This window comes from Coregonus clupeaformis, chromosome 15 (assembly GCF_020615455.1).
Source record: "Coregonus clupeaformis isolate EN_2021a chromosome 15, ASM2061545v1, whole genome shotgun sequence".
Taxonomy (NCBI): domain Eukaryota; kingdom Metazoa; phylum Chordata; class Actinopteri; order Salmoniformes; family Salmonidae; genus Coregonus; species Coregonus clupeaformis.
This window is the reverse complement of record NC_059206.1, coordinates 21,669,433-21,690,171: the sequence shown is the minus strand read 5'-3', so window position 1 is coordinate 21,690,171 and position 20,739 is coordinate 21,669,433. Positions and strand designations below refer to the sequence as shown.

The following is a 20,739-nucleotide window of genomic DNA, read 5'->3' as shown; positions in this document are numbered from 1 at the left end:
TTCTAGACTACAGCAATTTCAATGGTAATGTTTTGCACTTTGCTATTTATCCACAGAAAAACAGGCTAAGGAAGAAAAGTTTTGTGTGAATTCTAAATTCATGTTTGTACCTTGATATGCTTTAGTTTGTAAGGTGTTTGACAGTCAAAGCAAAACAGATGTGGTTATGATTAGTGTGTAATCTATGCTATGAACCCCTGATACTGTTCAATAATGATTTGTCAAATACATGTTTTCTAAATTTTGTATATTTTTCGAGAACCAAAATGTTACATCTGTGTTGAGTATTATTTACATTAGAAAGTATGCAGGAGTATTTTAGTACAGTGGTTCCCAAACTTTTTCAGTTACTGTACCAACAATTGTATTTTGCTCTGCACGGAGTACCCCTGAAGTACCCCCTCATGTGCATTTTACCAGTAGGCCTATGGTCTCATGAGTCTTCTCAAGTACCCCATGTGGATATGCTAATTACCCCCAGGGGTCCTAGTACCCCTGGTTGGGAACCTCTTTTTTAGTAGACGAGTATTAACACATATTTTAAGACTAGTTTTCTCTGGTCAGGACTCCGGGCCCTACTGAAACACCTTGTTCTTGACTATAACTAGGGTCTAGAGTTTTTCCTGGTCAGGTCAGGTCAAGTGGTCAGGAAAAAGTCTGTTCCCTATGAATTTGTGCACTGTTTCATCATTTCCACACGATGGCGCTGAAAATCTGTATGCTGGTATTGTAATAGGATACCACTCCTGGTTTGCATAGGTTTCATTTATCTGATTGGTTCTAACCTAGATTGGATCAAAGGGCTCTCAAAGCCGATTGGTTCTCGCAAAGGGTCTCACTCCCATTGGTCTCACTCCTCTAACATTTAATGGTAACATTTAACAGAGCCAGCAGAGCAGTGCATGTGCCTGTGGAGCAGCAACTGGCAGCAGGCGAGACTGTATCCATGGACAGACATCAAAACTACTAGGGAAGTGATTGAATAGACTTCTACAGTAATTTAACTATATATTTATCCATAGATCTATACTTGGATAGGAAACGTTCATGGGGTGTATTTCTTGCAGTGCGTAAAAGTGACCTTCGAATCTCTTTCGGCCCTCTCAGAACAGAAGCACATCTCAAAAAAGTGACAATAATGTCAGGCACCTGCAGCCCCAGGATGACTAAGACCCTGGAAGATCTGAGTCTGGACTCGGGCTACGGAGCTGGGGACTCCTGCAAGTCCCTCAGCCTCTCCTCGTCCAGGTCCCGGCACTCCCAGACCCACCCACACCGGGGGACCTGGTGCAACCAGATCGGCTCTCTGAGCAGCAGGAACGCCAGTTGGGACACGGTCAACACGGTGCTGCCCGAGGATCCAGAGGACATCCTCTCCAAGTGTCCTCGTCTGCCGACGCTGGAAGAGGTCCCCTGGACCGACCAGGAGATCGCTGAAGTCCTGTGTAAAGTAGCAGGCGAGGAGGTGGCTTTCTCCAGTGACGCAGTCCGCCATCTCTCGCTGCTCTTGCGGAGGGCTCTGGTTCGGATCTCCCGGGAGGCTCAGAGACTGAGCGAGCTGCACCGGCGATGCACGCGCTTCGAAGTGCAGAGTGCCGTTCGGTTGGTGCTGAGCTGGGGGCTGGCTGAGCGGTGCGTGGCTGGCACTGTGAGGGCCATCTCTCTCTACTGCATGAGCTCGGGTGAGACACTGCGTCAACGCGGCAAGTCCTCACGCTGCGGGCTCAGCCTCCCGGTGGGACGGTTCTTCAGGTGGATGGTGGACACGCGTGTGTCAGTGCGCGTGCATGAGCACGCAGCCATCTGCCTGACCGCGTGCGTGGAGAGCCTGGCGGAGGAAGTGGGCTTGCGGGTGTTGATGATGGCAGAGGAGCGCCTGGTAAATATCGAGGTCCTGGACTGGGTCGTCAATAACGACGCGGAGCTGTGGGGAGTGATGCAGAACTACGAGCATCTGATATGCGGGAAAAATGCCAATGGTAAATGTGTGTGTGTGTGTGTATGCGTGCATCCCCAACCCTGATGCCACAATATGTGAATCAATTATCACTTTCTCTCTCTCCATGCGCTAAATACACACACCCCTTTCCAATAATGATTTTCTTCTCCTATGACTGCACACAGTGGAATGGTTCTTCAGTGAACATGCATTCTGGAAGTCTAGCAGAAAAATTATGTAACCTCAGAGATGTAAAGGATCAAAACAGAAGTCCACTCAGGCAGAATATTCAAGAGAGAGAGAGAGAGGCCCTTCTAAAAACTGACCCCACATATGAGAAGCTTGCATGTGTGTTGTCATTAGCAGTGCTTGGGTAAAATCACTGGGGCCAAGCCAGGAAAAAAAGCCAAATTACAACCTGTGTTGTGATAATTGCATTGTTTGCTCTATAACCTGTTAGTTCATATGTCTTGCCACCGTGATATAGAGGCCTAAGGCCGAGACAATAAGAAGACAACCACACCTTTGTTTCATGACAAAACTGGAGAGCATATTGCATGTAACAAACAGTTACATGCAGTGGTGGAAAAAGTACCCAATTGTCATACTTGAGTAAAAATAAAGATATCTTAATAGAAAATGACTCAAGTAAAGTTGAGTCACCCAGTAAAATACTACTTGAGTAAAAGTGTTTGGTTTTAAATATACTTAATTATCAAAAGTAAATGTAATTGCAAAAATATACTTAAGTATCAAAAGTAAAAGTATAAATAATGTCAAATTCCTTTTTATTAAGCAACCAGACGGCACCATTTTCTAGTTTTTTTTAATTTACGGATTGCCAGGGGCACACTCCAACGCTCAGACGTGTGTTTAGTGAGTCCACCAGACAGTATGGATGACCAGGGATGTTCTCTTGATAAGTGCGTGAATTGGTGAATTGGACCCTTTTCTTGTCCTGCTAAGCATTCAAAATGTAACGAATACTTTTGGGTGTCAGGGAAAATGAATGGAGTAAAAATTACATTATTTTCTTTAGGAATGTAGTGCAGTAAAAGTAAAAGTAAAAGTAAAGTACTTAAGTAGTACTTTAAAGTATTTTTACTTAAGAACTTTACACCTCTGGTTACATAACCTACAGCATGGTCAATCAAGTTAATATTTCCAACATTTTCGGACTACTAAACAACTATTGATTTAGAACACTGTAGAGTTACCACAAGTCGCAAAGAAAACATTTTACATTACATTTACATTTTAGTCATTTAGCAGACGCTCTTATCCAGAGCGACTTACAGGAGCAATTAGGGTTAAGTGCCTTGCTCAAGGGCACATTTACGTCATTTAGCAGACGCTCTTATCCAGAGCGACTCACAAATTGGTGCATTCACCCTATAGCCAGTGGGATAACCACTTTACAAATTTTTTTTTGGGGGGGGGGTAGAAGGATTACTTTATCCTATCCCAGGTATTCCTTAAAGAGGTGGGGTTTCAAATGTCTCCGGAAGGTGGTGAGTGACTCCGCTGTCCTGGCGTCGTGAGGGAGCTTGTTCCACCATTGGGGTGCCAGAGCAGCGAACAGTTTTGACTGGGCTGAGCGGGAACTATGCTTCCGAAGAGGAAGGGAGCCAGCAGGCCAGAGGTGGATGAACGCAATGCCCTCGTTTGGGTGTAGGGACTGATCAGAGCCCGAAGGTACAGAGGTGCCGTTCCCCTCACTGCTCCATAGGCAAGCACCATGGTCTTGTAACGGATGCGAGCTTCAACTGGAAGCCAGTGGAGTGTGCGGAGGAGGGGGGTGACGTGAGAGAACTTGGGAAGGTTGAACACCAGACGGGCTGCGGCGTTCTGGATGAGTTGTAGGGGTTTAATGGCACAGGCAGGGAGGCCAGCCAACAGCGAGTTGCAGTAATCCAGACGGGAGATGACAAGTGCCTGGATTAGGACCTGTGCCGCTTCCTGTGTAAGGCAGGGTCGTACTCTCCGAATGTTGTAGAGCATGAACCTGCAGGAGCGGGTCACCGCCTTGATGTTAGCGGAGAACGACAGGGTGTTGTCCAGGGTCACGCCAAGGCTCTTCGCACTCTGGGAGGAGGACACAACGGAGTTGTCAACCGTGATGGCGAGATCATGGAACGGGCAGTCCTTCCCCGGGAGGAAGAGCAGCTCCGTCTTGCCAGGGTTCAGCTTGAGGTGGTGATCCGTCATCCATACTGATATGTCTGCCAGACATGCAGAGATGCGATTCGCCACCTGGTTATCAGAAGGGGGAAAGGAGAAGATTAGTTGTGTATCGTCAGCGTAGCAATGATAGGAGAGGCCATGTGAGGATATGACAGAGCCAAGTGACTTGGTGTATAGGGAGAAAAGGAGAGGGCCTAGAACTGAGCCCTGGGGACACCAGTGGTGAGAGCACGTGGTGCGGAGACAGCTTCTCGCCACGCCACTTGGTAGGAGCGACCGGTCAGGTAGGGCGCAATCCAGGAGTGAGCCGCGCCGGAGATGCCCAGCTCGGAGAGGGTGGAGAGGAGGATCTGATGGTTCACAGTATCAAAGGCAGCAGACAGGTCTAGAAGGACAAGAGCAGAGGAGAGAGAGTTAGCTTTAGCAGTGCGGAGAGCCTCCGTGACACAGAGAAGAGCAGTCTCAGTTGAATGACCAGTCCTGAAACCTGACTGGTTTGGATCAAGAAGGTCATTCTGAGAGAGATAGCAAGAGAGTTGGCTAAATACGGCACGCTCAATAGTTTTGGAAAGAAAAGAAAGAAGGGATACTGGTCTGTAGTTGTTGACATCAGTGGGATCGAGTGTTGGTTTTTTGAGAAGGGGAGCAACTCTCGCTCTCTTGAAGACGGAAGGGACATGGCCAGCGGTCAAGGATGAGTTGATCAGCGAGGTGAGGTAGGGGAGAAGGTCACCGGAGATGGTCTGGAGAAGAGAGGAGGGGATGGGGTCAAGCGGGCAGGTTGTTGGGCGGCCTGCAGTCACAAGTCGCAGGATTTTATCTGGAGAGAGAGGGGAGAAAGAAGTCAAAGCATAGGGTAGGGCAGTGTGAGTAGGACCAGCAGTGTCATTAGACTTAACAAACGAGGATCGGATGTCGTCAACCTTCTTTTCAAAGTGGTTGACGAAGTCATCCACAGAGAGAGAGGAGGAGGGGGGGAGGATTCAGGAGGGAGGAAAATGTGGCAAAGAGCTTCCTAGGGTTAGAGGCAGATGCTTGGAATTTAGAGTGGTAGAAAGTGGCCTTAGCAGCAGAAACAGATGAAGAAAATGTAGAGAGGAGGGAGTGAAAAGATGCCAGGTCGGGCAGGGAGTTTAGTTTTCTTCCATTTCCGCTCCGCTGCCCGGAGCTCTGTTCTGTGAGCTCGCAATGAGTCATCAAGCCACGGAGCTGGAGGGGAGGACCGAGCCGGCCGGGAGGATAGGGGACACAGAGAGTCAAAGGATGCAGAAAGGGGAGGAGAGGAGGGTTGAGGAGGCAGAATCAGGAGATTGGAGGGAGAAGGATTGAGCAGAGGGAAGAGATGATAGGATGGAAGAGGAGAGAGTAGTGGGAGAGAGAGAGCGAAGGTTGCGGCGGCGCATTACCATCTGTGTAGGGGCAGAGTGAGTAGTGTTGGAGGAGAGCGAGAGAGAAAAGGAAACAAAGTAGTGGTCGGAGACATGGAGGGGAGTTGCAGTGAGATTAGTAGAAGAGCAGCATCTAGTAAAGATAAGGTCAAGCGTATTGCCTGCCTTGTGAGTAGGGGGACGGTGAGAGGGTGAGGTCAAAAGAGGAGAGGAGTGGAAAGAAGGAGGCAGAGAGAAATGAGTCAAATGTGGACATAGGGAGGTTGAAATCCCCCAAAACTGTGAGGGGTGAGCCATCCTCAGGAAAGGAACTTATCAAGGCGTCAAGCTCATTGATGAACTCTCCAAGGGAACCTGGAGGGCGATAGATGACAAGGATATTAAGCTTAAATGGGCTAGTGACTGTGACAGCATGGAATTCAAATGAGGAGATAGACAGGTGGGTTAGGGGAAAAATTGAGAATGTCCACTTGGGAGAGATGAGGATTCCTGTGCCACCACCCCTCTGACCAGATGCTCTCGGGGTATGCGAGAACACATGGTCAGACGAGGAGAGAGCAGTAGGAGTAGCAGTGTTTTCAGTGGTAATCCATGTTTCCGTCAGCGCCAGGAAGTCGAGGGACTGGAGGTTAGCATAGGCTGGGATGAAGTCAGCTTTGTTGGCAGCAGAACGGCAGTTCCAGAGGCTGCCTGAGACCTGGAACTCCAGGTGTGGGGTGCGTGCAGGGACCACCAGGTTAGAGAGGCAGCAGCCACGCGGTGTGAGGCGTTTGTGTAGCCTGTGCAGAGAGGAGAGAACAGGGATAGGCAGAGGCATAGTTGACAGGCTGTAGCAAATGGCTACAATAATGCAGAGGAGATCGGAATGAAATGAACTAAACATCTGGAAGAAGAGAGAGCAGGGCCTCCCTCACCAAAACTTCCACCTCAGAAACTATAATTGTTTCACTGAACCACCCGAACAAAAACTCTCCCAACTTCCACCTTTAGAAATCAGAATTGTTGTGAACCACAGCGGTTCAATGTTTAAAGGAGTAGACTCAACCCACTTTATTCAGCTAGCTAACTATGACACCATAGCTAACTAGCATGCTAGCATCCAATAACACACAGTTTAGCACCAACACTTGGTCACAACAAACCACCAATAGTGTGTTAACACACTAAGCAGATAATTCGTGTCCGTGTCTAGTTCCTTTCATAACGCAGCAATAATTAAACGTTGGCTAGCTTAGCACAAATATATTGTATTTAGCTGCCACAGTACAGCACACAATGGCTACTGTGTTGACTCTGTTCGAAAAACGGCTAGCTAGCTAGCTTCGTGCTACACCGAAGACAATGCCAACCTACAGTAACTACCCACAACAGCCCACGATGCCTAACTATGACACCATAGCTAACTAGCATGCTAGCATCCAATAACACACAGTTTAGCACCAATACTTGGTTACAACAGACTACCAATAGTGTGTTAACACACTAAACAGATCATTCGTGTCCGTGTCTAGTTCCTTTCATAACGTAGCAATAATTAAACGTTGGCTAGCTAGCATAAGTATATTGTATTTAGCTACTACAGTACAGTTAGCTGGTCGTGTTGGCTAGCTAGCAATGGCCACTGTGTTGACTTTGTTTGAAGAACGGCTAGCTAGCTAGCTTCGTGCTAGACCCGGCACCGCCCGAAAAACAATGCTAACCTACAGTAACTACCCACAACAGCCCACGATGCCTAACTATGACGCCATAGCTAACTAGCATGCTAGCATCCAATAACACACAGTTTAGCACCAATACTTGGTTACAACAAACTACCAATAGTGTGTTAACACACTAAACAGATAATTCGTGTCCGTGTCTAGTTCCTTTCATAACGCAGCAAAAATTAAACGTTGGCTAGCTAGCACATTAACATTGGAAACAACTCTCCACCGTTGTTAAACGTTACCAGTAGCTACCCGCTAGCTAGCTAGCCTCGTGCTTTCTCCGGGCTCCGCCGTAAACAATACTTACCTACAATAATTACCTACGGAAACCTACAATAACTACCTAAATAAACGACCTACAATACCTAACTACAACTACCTACCTACGATCAAATGCATGGTTTAAGCTTTAAAACAGGAGCTGCCTCCACTATTCCAGGACCATTTCAACTTCAAAATTTCAACATCATTAAATCACCTATGCTTAGTCTAAAAGATTACAAAAACAATTTAGTCCAATCAACGTAAGCTAAATATCATGTGGCTGTCCATGGTACTGATTTCTGTGTGTGTGTGTGTGTGTGTGTGTGTGTGTGTGTGTGTGTGTGTGTGTGTGTGTGTGTGTGTGTGTGTGTGTGTGTGTGTGTGTGTGTGTGTGTGTGTGTGTGTGCACGTGCATAAGTAGAAAAAAACATGTTAACTCACCCTACTTGTAGAGAAATGCCAATGCCATCCTCCTCTCTTTCATGATGCCAAAACGGTCATACAGTACACGCTTTTCGTTTTTGTTCTGGGCTACCTGGCTAAAATGCTTGCTCGCTAGCCTAACTTCCTTTCATTCACGGGCAATGATTAGCCAGCTAGTTAACATTAGCCTACTACTACTTCTAGCTGCATATTGAACTTCCATCCTCTCAGGCCAGATGTACAATGTATGAATTAATGGTTGGATCAGAATCGCAGTTAAATCATTAGCCAGTACAGAGAGTGAGCCTATCCCTATCTCCATCCATGGCTAATTTAGGAAAGGGCCAATTTTAGTTAGCAAGACCTGAGGACAACAACACAATGAGATGCAACAATTCAAGTTTTTTTCTGTCAATGACGTTTGGCTTAATGTGATGTGATTGGTGTGAAGCCAAATCCAAACTTGCTTCCCTTGAGACTTTTTTTTTAATGAGTCAGGACCATTCACAGTTGAGCTCACTCAGTTTAGCTCAACGTTGATTGGCGATTATTGTATACTTTTTTATCAAGGGAGGCCAAATGCTCGCTGGCTTCCCTTGCATTCAATGCTACGGGCAGCAACAATATCATACTCTTTTTGACCAGACAGCATCAGATAGATGGGCTACAAATACAGAGACAGAAGAGCGCTGTTTCACTCGCTCGGATGCCTTCTCCAGTGAGATACATTCAGCCTCTTGCGAACTGAAAGAAAATTATGAAACAGGGAGACGAAAATACATTATTTTATATGTTCATTTTTGGGGGAAGCCTGGCTTCCCTTGGCATCCATGAATACATGCCACTGTGTGTGTGTGTGTGTGTGTTGATCAGAGCGCAGAGATTGATAGCTCATTAGCCACAGTGATTAGGGTGTGCTTGTGTCCAAAATAACCATTTGTAGACCCATTCTATAGAGAGAGTGAGAGAGCGAGAATGGTGTGCTGGTTTTGGAGTTTAGTAATGATGTTGTGATAATGTACTGAACTAACACAATCTGAAAAGGAAGAAAACTAGCAATCAAAGAAAACTTTCATCCAAATGTTCCCCCATTCCCTCTCTTGATATGTCATTGAAGTCCCAGAGCAGGCTAATTGCCCTAACTGTTACAAATGGACTCCATGGAAAAGCAATCACGGTGATAAGTGTTGAGGTCACTGGTTTCCTAGGTCCTCTAGTACCCAGAACCATAGACCTAGGCTCTGCCACAAGTATGTCAAAGTTAAGGGGAAAGCCCCACAGAGCCCCACAGACAGGAAACAGTCATTAGGTGTAATATTGTAATGGAGGACTGGAAGTGGGAGATCTCCTAGGGTGTTGTGGTTAAGCCACCGGCAGGCTGTAAGACCATTGTTTTTTTTTGTTTGTTTGCGTGCGTGCATGTGTGTGTGATGGACTGTGAGAAACGAGGAGTTAAAGAGAGGAGCCATGGTTCACATCACCAGCCAGAACACTAATTGGAGGCCAGTTAGGGGGTCCTGTTTTCCTACACCAATCACACAGAGAATAGTCTCTTTTGTTTGTTCGGATAGAAATGTGGCTTTCCCATTTATACCATAGTATGTTATTGCACAGTACTATATAAGTGTTATTACTGTTTATATGTGTTCATTGCACAGTACTCTATAAGTGTTATTACTGTTTATATGTGTTCTACCTTCATCTGTACCTTCATCTGTGCTTGGTAGCCTCAGCTCACCCATCTTCCCACAGTGTGTTCTAATCAGGGGCACAACTTTGGTTTTAAAAGTGGTGGGGACATAACCTGGCGGGGGTCTGGGGGTCCTCCCTCAGAATTTTTGGGGCATCTAAAGCTCATTTCCTGCATTTCTACACAATCTAATATGACTCTTTTGGGGTCACTTTGATTGTTTCTAAACACTTCTACATGAATGTGGATGCTACCATGATTATGGATAATCCTGATTTGAATTGTGAAAATGATGAGTGAGAAAGTTATAGATGCACAAATATCATACCCCCCAAAAAAATGCTAACCTCCCCTGTTATTGTAATGGTGAGAGGTTAGCATGTCTTGGGGGTATGATATTTGTGTGTCTGTACCTTACTCACTCATTCATTCAGGATTATCCTTCATGGTAGCATCCACATTAATGTAGAAGTGTTTAGAAACATATTACATTCTTATTTACAATAAAAGTGACTCCAAAATGACAGAATACATTATTTACTATTCATTTATATTGGGCACAAAAAAATAATCTGAAACACAAACAAAACAAACAGCAAATGCATCCAACAAATTTGTAGAGTCACAAGCTTGATGTAGTCATTGCATTCTATGAATGTGGGACCAAATACTTAACTTTTGACTACTTTTTAATACACATACAATTGAATTTGTCCCAATACTTTTGCTCCCCTAAAATGGGGGGACTATGTATAAAAAATAGGGAGAAGGGAGAATCTGTAGACATGCGGAGAGAACATACTCTTTGCCAGAATTCAGCCAGCCTTCACAAGAGCATAACATATTGAAATACAGTGCCTTCGGAAAGTATTCAGACCCCTTGACTTTTTTCACATATTGTTACGTTACAGCCTTATTCTAAAATTGATTAAATAAAACATTTTCCTCAGCAATCTACACACAATACCCCATAATGACAAAATGAAAACAGATTTTTTTTAAATGTTTGCAAATTTATAAAAAATACAAAACAGAAATACCTTTTTTACATAAGTATTCAGACCCTTTTCTATGAGACTTGAAATTGAGATCAGGTGGATCCTGTTTCCATTGATCATCCTTGAGATGTTTCTACAACTTGATTGGAGTCCACCTGTGGTAAATTCAAGTGATTGGACATTATTTGGAAAGGCACACCTGTCTATATAAGGTCCCACAGTTGACAGTGCTTGACAGAGCAAAAACCGAGCCATGAGGTTGAAGGAATTGTCCGTAGAGCTCTGAGACAAGACTGTAGTCAAGGCACAGATCTGGGGAATGGTACCCAAAACATTTCTGCAGCATTGAAGGTCCCCAAGAACACAGTTGGAACCACCAACACTCTTCCTAGAGCTGGCCGCCCAGCCAAACTGAGCAATCGGGGGAGAAGGGCCTTGGTCAGGCAGGTGACCAAGAACCTGATGGTCACTGACAGAGCTCCAGAGTTCCTCTGTGGAGATGGGAGAACCTTCCAGAAGGACAACCATATCTGCAGCACTCCACCAATGAGGCCTTTATGGTAGATTGGCCAGACGGAAGCCACTCCTCAGTAAAAGGCACGACAGCCCGCTTGGAGTTTGCCAAAAGGCACCTAAATATTCTCAGACCATGAGAAACAAGATTCTCTGGTCTGATGAAACCAAGATTGAACTCTTTGGCCTGAGAGATCCTTGATGAAAACCTGCTCCAGAGCGCTCAGGACCTCAGACTGGGGGCGAAGGTTCACCTTCCAACAGGACAACGACCCTAAGCACACAGTCAAGACAACACAGGAGTGGCTTCGGGACAAGTCTCTGAATGTCCTTGAGTGGCCCAGCAAGAGCCCGGACTTGAACCCGAACGAACCTCTCTGGATAGACCTGAAAATAGCTGTGCAGCAACGATCCCCATCCAACCATAAAGAGCTTGAGAGGATCTGTAGAGAAGAATGGGAGAAACTCCCCAAATACAGGTGTGGGAAGCTTGTAGCGTCATACCCAAGAAGACTTGATGCTGTAATCACTGCCGAAGGTGCTTCAACAAAGTTCTGAGTAAAGGGTCTGAATACTAATGTAAATGTAATATTTCAGTTTTGTATTTACCTGTTTTTGCTTTGTTATTTTGGGGTATTGTGTGTAGATTGATGAGGAAAGAAAACAATTAAATCAATTTTAGAATAAGGCTGTAACGTAACAAAATGTGGAAAAAGTCAAGGGGTCTGAATACATTCCGAATGCACTGGATGTCCCCTTTTGTGTTTTACACCTTCAGCAGAGGAATTATTTCTGAGTGCATGATATTCAGTTTCACTGGCATATAATTTAGTACGTTCTATGGATGGTCTTAAACTGCAGTAATTTACAGTGGCTTGCAAAAGTATTCACCCCCCTTGCCATTTTTCCTATTTTGTTGCCTTACAACCTGGAATTAAAATGGATTTTTGGGGGGTTTGTTTGTATCATTTGATTTACACAACATGCCTACCACTTTGAAGATGCAAAATATTTGTATTGTGAAACAAACAAGAAATAAGACAAAAAAACTGAAAACTTGAGCGTGCATAACTATTCACCCCCCAAAGTTAATTCCTTTTAGAGCCACCTTTTGCAGCAATTACAGCTGCAAGTCTCTTGGGGTATGTCGCTATAAGCTTGGCACATATAGCCAATGGGATCTTTGCCCATTCTTCAAGGCAAAACTGCTCCAGCTCCTTCAAGATGGATGGGTTCGGCTGGTGTACAGCAATCTTTAAGTCATACCACAGATTCTCAATTGGATTGAGGTCTGGGCTTTGACTCAGCCATTCCAAGACATTTAAATGTTTCCCCTTAAACCACTCGAGTGTTGCTTTAGCAGTATGCTTAGGGTCATTGTCCTGCTGGAAGGTGAACCTCCGTCCCAGTCTCAACTCTCTGGAAGACTGAAACATGTTTCCCTCAATAATTTCCCTGTATTTAGCGCCATCCATCATTCCTTCAATTCTGACCAGTTTCCCAGTCCCTGCCGATGGAAAAACATCCCCACAGCATGATACTGCCACCACCATGCTTCACTGTGGGGATGGTGTTCTCGGGGTGATGAGAGGTGTTGGAATTGCGCCAGACATTTTCCTTGATGGCCAAAAAGCTCAATTTTTGTCTCATCTGACCAGAGTACCTTCTTCCATATGTTTGGGGAGTCTCCCACATGCCTTTTGGCGAACACCAAACGTGTTTGCTTATTTTTTTCTTTAAGCAATGGCTTTTTTCTGGCCACTCTTTCGTAATGCCCAGCTCTGTGCCGTGTATGGCTTAAAGTGGTCCTATGGACAGATACTCCAATCTCCGCTGTGGAGCGTTGCAGCTCCTTCAGGGTTATCTTTGGTCTCTTTGTTGCCTCTCTGATTAATGCCCTCCTTTCCTGGTCTGTGAGTTTTGGTGGGCGGCCCTCTCTTGGCAGGTTTGTTGTGGTGCCATATTCTTTCAATTTTTTTATAATGGATTTAATGGAGCTCCGTGGGATGTGGTCCTCTGTAGCTCAGCTGGTAGAGCACGGCGCTTGTAACGCCAAGGTAGTGGGTTCGATCCCCGGGACCACCCATACACAAAAAAAATGTATGCACGCATGACTGTAAGTCGCTTTGGATAAAAGCGTCTGCTAAATGGCATATTATTATTATATTATTATGTTCAAAGTTTCGGATATTTTTTTATATCCCAACCCTGATCTGTACTTCTCCACAAGTTTGTCCCTGACCTGTTTGGAGAGCTCCTTGGTCTTCATGGTGCCGCTTGCTTGGGGGTGCCCCTTGCTCAGTGGTGTTGCACACTCTGGGGCCTTTCAGAACAGGTGTATATAGACTGAGATCATATGACACTTAGATTGCACACAGGTGGACTTTATTTAACTAATTATGTGACTTCTGAAGGTAATTGGTTGCACCAGATCTTATTTAGGGGCTTCATAGCAAAGGGGGTGAATACATATGCACGCACCACTTTTCCGTTATTTATTTTTTAGATTTTATTTTTTTGAAGTTATTTGTTTCATTTCACTTCATCAATTTTGAATATTTTGTCCATTACATGAAATCCAAATAAAAATCAATTTAAATTACAGGTTGTAATGCAACAAAATAGGAAAAACGCCAATGGGAATGAATACTTTTGCAAGGCACTTTATGTCTGAGATTATATGAACATGACTGGGCATTCAAACATATCTGTATCCATTCATCATCATCAGTAGTGTCTCCCAGGTCTTCCTCACATTTTTGTTTTACATGTTTTGTGTCATCGGGAAAAGCCTCTATCAACCCTTGATACAGTTTGGAAATCAACTTTAGTGGTTTGTCAGACTGCCTTAAAATAGTTTCAATCTTTGAAGATTGTCCAGTGTTTGGTACACAGAGAGAATAAAGTGTAGCATCTTCAAAAGTTCACTTCAGCCCCCTGTCACCATTTGATACTGCTCAGATGACCCATTACAAAGAATTACCTTGGTGTACATTTATACATTATATATTATCCAAGAATATAATCATTGGTTCAATAATTGAAATTACCATTATTCCCAGATCCCAGACTGTAGCCTACCCATCAACTCAAGATGGAACTTTGTACTCATTTACTGAATGTTATAATATACTGCAAAATTCACCTGAGCTCCGTAGACTGGTCTTCCCTGGCTGTCTGACCCTGCTGGGACACCTGTCACCATCTGATCCTGCTAAGACATGATGAGAATAGTGTTGTGTACTGACTGTGCATTTTTTCTGTTAAGTCAAACAGCAGTTACCTTGCCAGCTACGTTAGTCAAATAAAGAGTAGCCAGTTTTTGCTCTGCTTGCTTTTACAACTCAGAGAAAAAGCACAACACACACAGACAACAGCTGCCTCTGTTTGCATGCTCTGTGGTGTCCATGCAGTCCTAAATCCAACCGGCTGAAACCACCAAACAGCTTATCCGACCGCTTTGAGGTGTCTGCATGGTCCTAAAGGGGGGGTACAGTTTGAAGTACCCCTGAAGTACCCTCTCATGTGCATTTTACCAGTAAGCCTATGGTCTCATGAGTCTTCTCAAGTACCCCCTGTGGACAGGTACCCCCAGGGGTCCTAGTACCCCTGGTTGGGAACCACTGCAATAAACACTACATACACTGCTAGAGGCCCGCATTCGTCTCTCATACTGGGGCATGGGTTTATGGCTCTCTGGGTTGTGCTAAAGCTTGAAGGAACTGGTAGTAAAGCACCCACTAGGTGTTGATTAGTGCTTTTATGGGAGAAAGAGTCCGGTTTAATGTTACTGTGACGCTGACATTGGTAGGTTGGCAGGTCCTGTTACTACAGTCATGAACAGGTCTAGGAGAGGATGATGGGAACTGGATGTCAAGTATTCTCTCTGTCTCTTTCATTCTCTGTCTCTCTATCCCTCCCTCCCTCCCTCACATTCCTTTCTCTGAGTCCCCTCTCAATTTTAGATACATCAGACCTACACTCAATATGATCAAATGACCATGACAAATGATAGTACCTAACCCATAAACTTTGTGACAGTAAATCCGACATATTAGATTCTCACTGTGAAACTATAGAAAATGCTTCCTCTCACAAGAGGATCCCGTTCTCAGCATTCTCTCTTCTCTGCGCTATCCACACACACAGCTTGATATCTCATCATCATCATAATCATCATCATCATCATCATCATCCTCTTCCTCTCAGATCTCTATAACAGCAGGCTCATACTGCATCTGCATCATAACATCTCTAGATGTATCATCTTGTATGCCACATTGTCTTCCAGAGTAGCGGTTATCCCTTTATAGTTTTTACTACTCTGTTTGAATATGGTCATGGTTTGTGTTAACATGGAAGCTACATCATTTAGACAAAGTCCTTTAAGTTGGACGAGTCCACAGTGTGAAGAGAAAGTCAAGTGCTAGTGTTTCACACACAGTCTCTGTTTTGGGCGGGAACATTTTAGTTTTTTACTAATCCGGAAAACAGTTATTATAGTGCCTCATGCCTTACAGAGTGCAGCTAATCCATTTATACATTCACACATGGCTTCTGTTTTGGGCAGGATTATATATATACATTTCTGACTAATCCGGAAACCCGGTCACTGGTTTGTATTGAATAGGGCTCAGGATGTCTGGACCCTGTGTGTCTGTGTATATGGACGATGTTGTCCTATGTTATACTTTATCAAGCTGGTTTCCCAAATTAGTCAACAACAAAACATTTTTTTGCCCAAAACAGAGGCAGTGTGTGAAACACCAGCAGTTCACTTTTCTTAGTTGCACACAGTAGACTCATTAGGAGTTTATCTCAATGATGTAGAATAACTTTACTGTTAATACAAAGGGCAGGGGGTTATTTAGACGCTATGCTAGGAGGTCAGAGGTCACATGACCACTGCGCAACCAGGAAGTTGCCATGCACCTGTAGGCAGCGACCTCTGAACTTGGGGTGATTTATGTACTGTTGGTTCATAAAATCAGATCACATTTAACCCTACTGTTATATGATTGATTATGTTGCCTAGTGTCTGTGACACGATTGAAGCACCCTTACGGGGCTTTTGTAAGGCAAATGGATATAAAGTCACTATGTATGGTGTTTGTTGAGAAAGACACAAGATATGATTGATGTGTAAAAGTAATGTATTGTAATTTCAGTTGAGCTGTTAATCAAGGAGCCTCTAAGCTTGTTAAACTGAGATTAATGATCTTCCAGTGATTAATTTATTTGAATCACTGTACCCTTTGAATGTCAGGAAATGTGATTCACATAGTTGTCTCACTCTGAGAAATTGCAACAGATACTTAAGCCTGCAAAACTGCTTTGTTGGAAAATCATCTGTTTTAAAGTTTGATGAACACTGATGGAGATTTTATTTAATAGGGCTGTTTGGTCCATGGGTCTCTCCATGGGGGAGAAGCTTTGTTTTGGCACAGACACTTCCTTCACCTGTCAGCTCTGGTACTGACTCCTCCCAGATCCTAAGGACCCTAGATGTCAGACGTCAACATCAAGACAGGACATGCAGACTGACCCCTGAGCCCTGTGTCCATTTCCAACAGGTTCCTTCTAGGTTCCTTTCTAATTCCAGAAAATCACATTGTAGGATTTTTAATGAATTTATTTGCAAATTATGGTGGAAAATAAGTATTTGGTAAATAACAAAAGTTTCTCAATACTTTGTTATATACCCTTTGTTGGAAATGACACAGGTCAAACGTTTTCTGTAAGTCTTCATAAGGTTTTCACACACTGTTGCTGGTATTTTGGCCCATTCCTCCATGCAGATCTCCTCTAGAGCAGTAATGTTTTGGTGCTGTCACTGGGCAACACGGACTTTCAACTCCCTCCAAAGATTTTCTATGGGGTTGAGATCTGGAGACTGGCTAGGCCACTCCAGGACCTTGAAATGCTTCTTACGAAGCCACTCCTTCGTTGCCCGGGCGGTGTGTTTGGGATCATTGTCATGCTGAAAGACCCAGCCACGTTTCATTTTCAATGCCCTTGCTGATGGAAGGAGGTTTTCACTCAAAATCTCACGATACATGGCCCCATTCATTCTTTCCTTTACACGGATCAGTCGTCCTGGTCCCTTTGCAGAAAAACAGCCCCAAAGCATGATGTTTCCACCCCCATGCTTCACAGTAGGTATCGTGTTCTTTGGATGCAACTCAGCATTCTTTGTCCTCGAAACACGACGAGTTGAGTTTTTACCAAAAAGTTATATTTTGGTTTCATCTGACCATATGACATTCTCCCAATCCTCTTCTGGATCATCCAAATGCACTCTAGCAAACTTCAGACGGACCTGGACATGTACTGGCTTAAGCAGGGGGACACGTCTGGCACTGCAGGATTTGAGTTCCTGGCGGCGTAGTGTGTTACTGATGGTAGGCTTTGTTACTTTGGTCCCAGCTCTCTGCAGGTCATTCACTAGGTCCCCCCGTGTGGTTCTGGGATTTTTGCTCACCGTTCTTGTGATCATTTTGACCCCACGGGGTGAGATCTTGCGTGGAGCCCCAGATCGAGTGAGATTATCAGTGGTCTTGTATGTCTTCCATTTCCTAATAATTGCTCCCACAGTTGATTTCTTCAAACCAAGCTGCTTACCTATTGCAGATTCAGTCTTCCCAGCCTGGTGCAGGTCTACATTTTAGTTTCTGGTGTCCTTTGACAGCTCTTTGGTCTTGGCCATAGTGGAGTTTGGAGTGTGACTGTTTGAGGTTGTGGACAGGTGTCTTTTATACTGATAACAAGTTCAAACAGGTGCCATTAATACAGGTAACGAGTGGAGGACAGAGGAGCCTCTTAAAGAAGAAGTTACAGGTCTGTGAGAGCCAGAAATCTTGCTTGTTTGTAGGTGACCAAATACTTATTTTCCACCATAATTTGCAAATAAATTCATTAAAAATCCTACAATGTGATTTTCTGGATTTTTTTTTCTCAATTTGTCTGTCATAGTTGACGTGTACCTATGATGAAAATTACAGGCATCTCTCATCATTTTAAGTGGGAGAACTTGCACAATTGGTGGCTGACTAAATACTTTTTTCCCCCACTGTATATATACACACATACACACATATAAATACATATCCTTTAAAAAAAATATTTCCCTTTATTACTTTCCAACCCCACGACCCCTTCCCTAATTGGAGTAAAACTAGTGACGCTTAGGCCTCTACTTCCAGCTTATACAATTTTACAATCATTCTATTTTGTTTGTTTTTACTCCTGAACTTCCTCTACCCTCAATCTCTCCGATCATTTTCATGATGTCCATCCGGTTTGCTTCTATATGCCATTCTTTCTAACTGTGCTCTTTCACAAAAGCTCTCAACCTATAACCTATATACTTATTATGGACACAGTATGCTTCACATTAGTTATCTTGTTGTTATTAGTTGTTGTTATTAGTCCCATCCTTCAGCTCCATTCAACACCTCCCATCTATCTCTTAACACCATCCATATTGGATTTCTATTTGCCATATATTTTTCAACTGTACTGTGATGTTTCCCAAAAGTTCTGAACCCTTCTATTCTCATTGTTTCTACAGATTGTAAATTGAAAATATTTTTTTTTGCTAAAAGTATTATTATATTATTGATCAATTGACTATGACTTTTCAGATCACCCAGTAGTGCTATCTGCATGGTTAGCTCCAGGTAAATATTGCAATCCTTCAGCCATTCCTGGACCTGTGACCAAAAACAAGCTACAAATGGACAGTACCAAAACATATTATCTAATGATTCTGTCTCTTCGCAGCAAAATCTGCAGAGCTGGGAAGATTGTATCCCCCATATAAATAACATTCTATTTGTAGCAAGAATTTTGTATAATAATTTAAATTTAAAAATTTGAATCCGGCGTCATTTTGCGTATCAGTTCATAAACACTATGCCATGGAATCGGTACGTCAAAAATCTCTTCCCAACTATTTTGCAATCTATATGGGACGGCTGTCAATCCTTTGGTCCTTAAATGAAACTGGTATACTTTTTTATTTATCACAATTTTCTTTAACCAATTATGTTCTTTAATACAGGGCCGACAGACAAGTTCCTTACTTTTCCCCCCTTCCACTTTCCTCTTCCATTTTTGTGGTAATGCTGCAATTATTTGGTTGTAATTTTGGGTAGAGCAGACATTTCCATATGTTTTTGTAAGCTGCATGTGTGACAAATCCACCAGTCCTAGCTATGATTGAATTTACAAAGATTATACCTTTTTTAAACATTTTTTCAAAAAAATATGTTTTTTTAATCAATTAGTATATTTGAGTTTAACCACGATATTTGTTGCATTATTTGTTCTGTCGTTTCTGGAGGATTACATTGAAACTGCAACCAACTTTCTATTGCTTGTTTTAGAAATTGTGATATTTGGGAGATGATTTCCTTTTCAAATAACTGAAAGTGAGAGGTTGTAATGTGACTAAAGGGGAAAAGGCCATTCTTGAACATGGGGTGACTTACTAATTTGCTAGAGAACCAGTTTGGATTGAAGGATAACTTTTGTATGACTGAAGCTTTTAGTGATACAGTGGGGGGAAAAAGTATTTAGTCAGCCACCAATTGTGCAAGTTCTCCCACTTAAAAAGATGAGAGAGGCCTGTAATTTTCATCATAGGTACACGTCAACTATGACAGACAAAATTAGAAAAATAAATCCAGAAAATCACATTGTAGGATTTTTAATGAATCAAGGTTTTCACACACTGTTGCTGGTATTTTGGCCCATTCCTCCATGCAGATCTCCTCTAGAGCAGTGATGTTTTGGGACTGTCGCTGGGCAACACGGACTTTCAACTCCCTCCAAAGATTTTCTATGGGGTTGAGATCTGGAGACTGGCTAGGCCACTCCAGGACCTTGAAATGCTTCTTACGAAGCCACTCCTTCGTTGCCCGGGCGGTGTGTTTGGGATCATTGTCATGCTGAAAGACCCAGCCACGTTTCATCTTCAATGCCCTTGCTGATGGAAGGAGGTTTTCACTCAAAATCTCACGATACATGGCCCCATTCATTCTTTCCTTTACACAGATCAGTTGTCCTGGTCCCTTTGCAGAAAAACAGCCCCAAAGCATGATGTTTCCACCCCCATGCTTCACAGTAGGTATGGTGTTCTTTGGATGCAACTCAGCATTCTTTGTCCTCCAAACACGACAAGTTGAGTTTTTCTATTTTGGTTTCATCTGACCATATGACATTCTCCCAATCCTCTTCTGGATCATCCAAATGCACTCTAGCAAACTTCAGACGGGCCTGGACATGTACTGGCTTAAGCAGGGGGACACGTCTGGCACTGCAGGATTTGAGTCCCTGGCGGCGTAGTGTGTTACTGATGGTAGGCTTTGTTACTTTGGTCCCAGCTCTCTGTAGGTCATTCACTATGTCCCCCCGTGTGGTTCTGGGATTTTTGCTCACCGTTCTTGTGATCATTTTGACCCCACGGGGTGAGATCTTGCATGGAGCCCCAGATCGAGGGAGATTATCAGTGGTCTTGTATGTCTTCCATTTCCTAATAATTGCTCCCACTGTTGATTTCTTCAAACCAAGCTGCTTACCTATTGCAGATTCAGTCTTCCCAGCCTGGTGCAGGTCTACAATTTTGTTTCTG

At 43.7% G+C, this 20,739-nt stretch overlaps 1 protein-coding gene across 2 annotated transcripts in view; it reads left to right on the top strand.

Annotated features, from left to right (window-relative positions):
- Positions 1–899: 899 nt before the first annotated feature.
- LOC121582257 (ankyrin repeat and BTB/POZ domain-containing protein 2-like) overlaps positions 900–20,739 on the top strand; it is a 36,895-nt gene continuing 17,055 nt past the window's right edge. For both annotated transcript variants that reach the window (XM_041897935.2, XM_045225048.1), the window contains exon 1: positions 900–1,979. In XM_041897935.2, the coding sequence (XP_041753869.2) occupies positions 1,139–1,979 (841 nt within the window). In that variant the 5' untranslated portion in view covers positions 900–1,138. The remainder of the gene's footprint in view (positions 1,980–20,739) is intronic.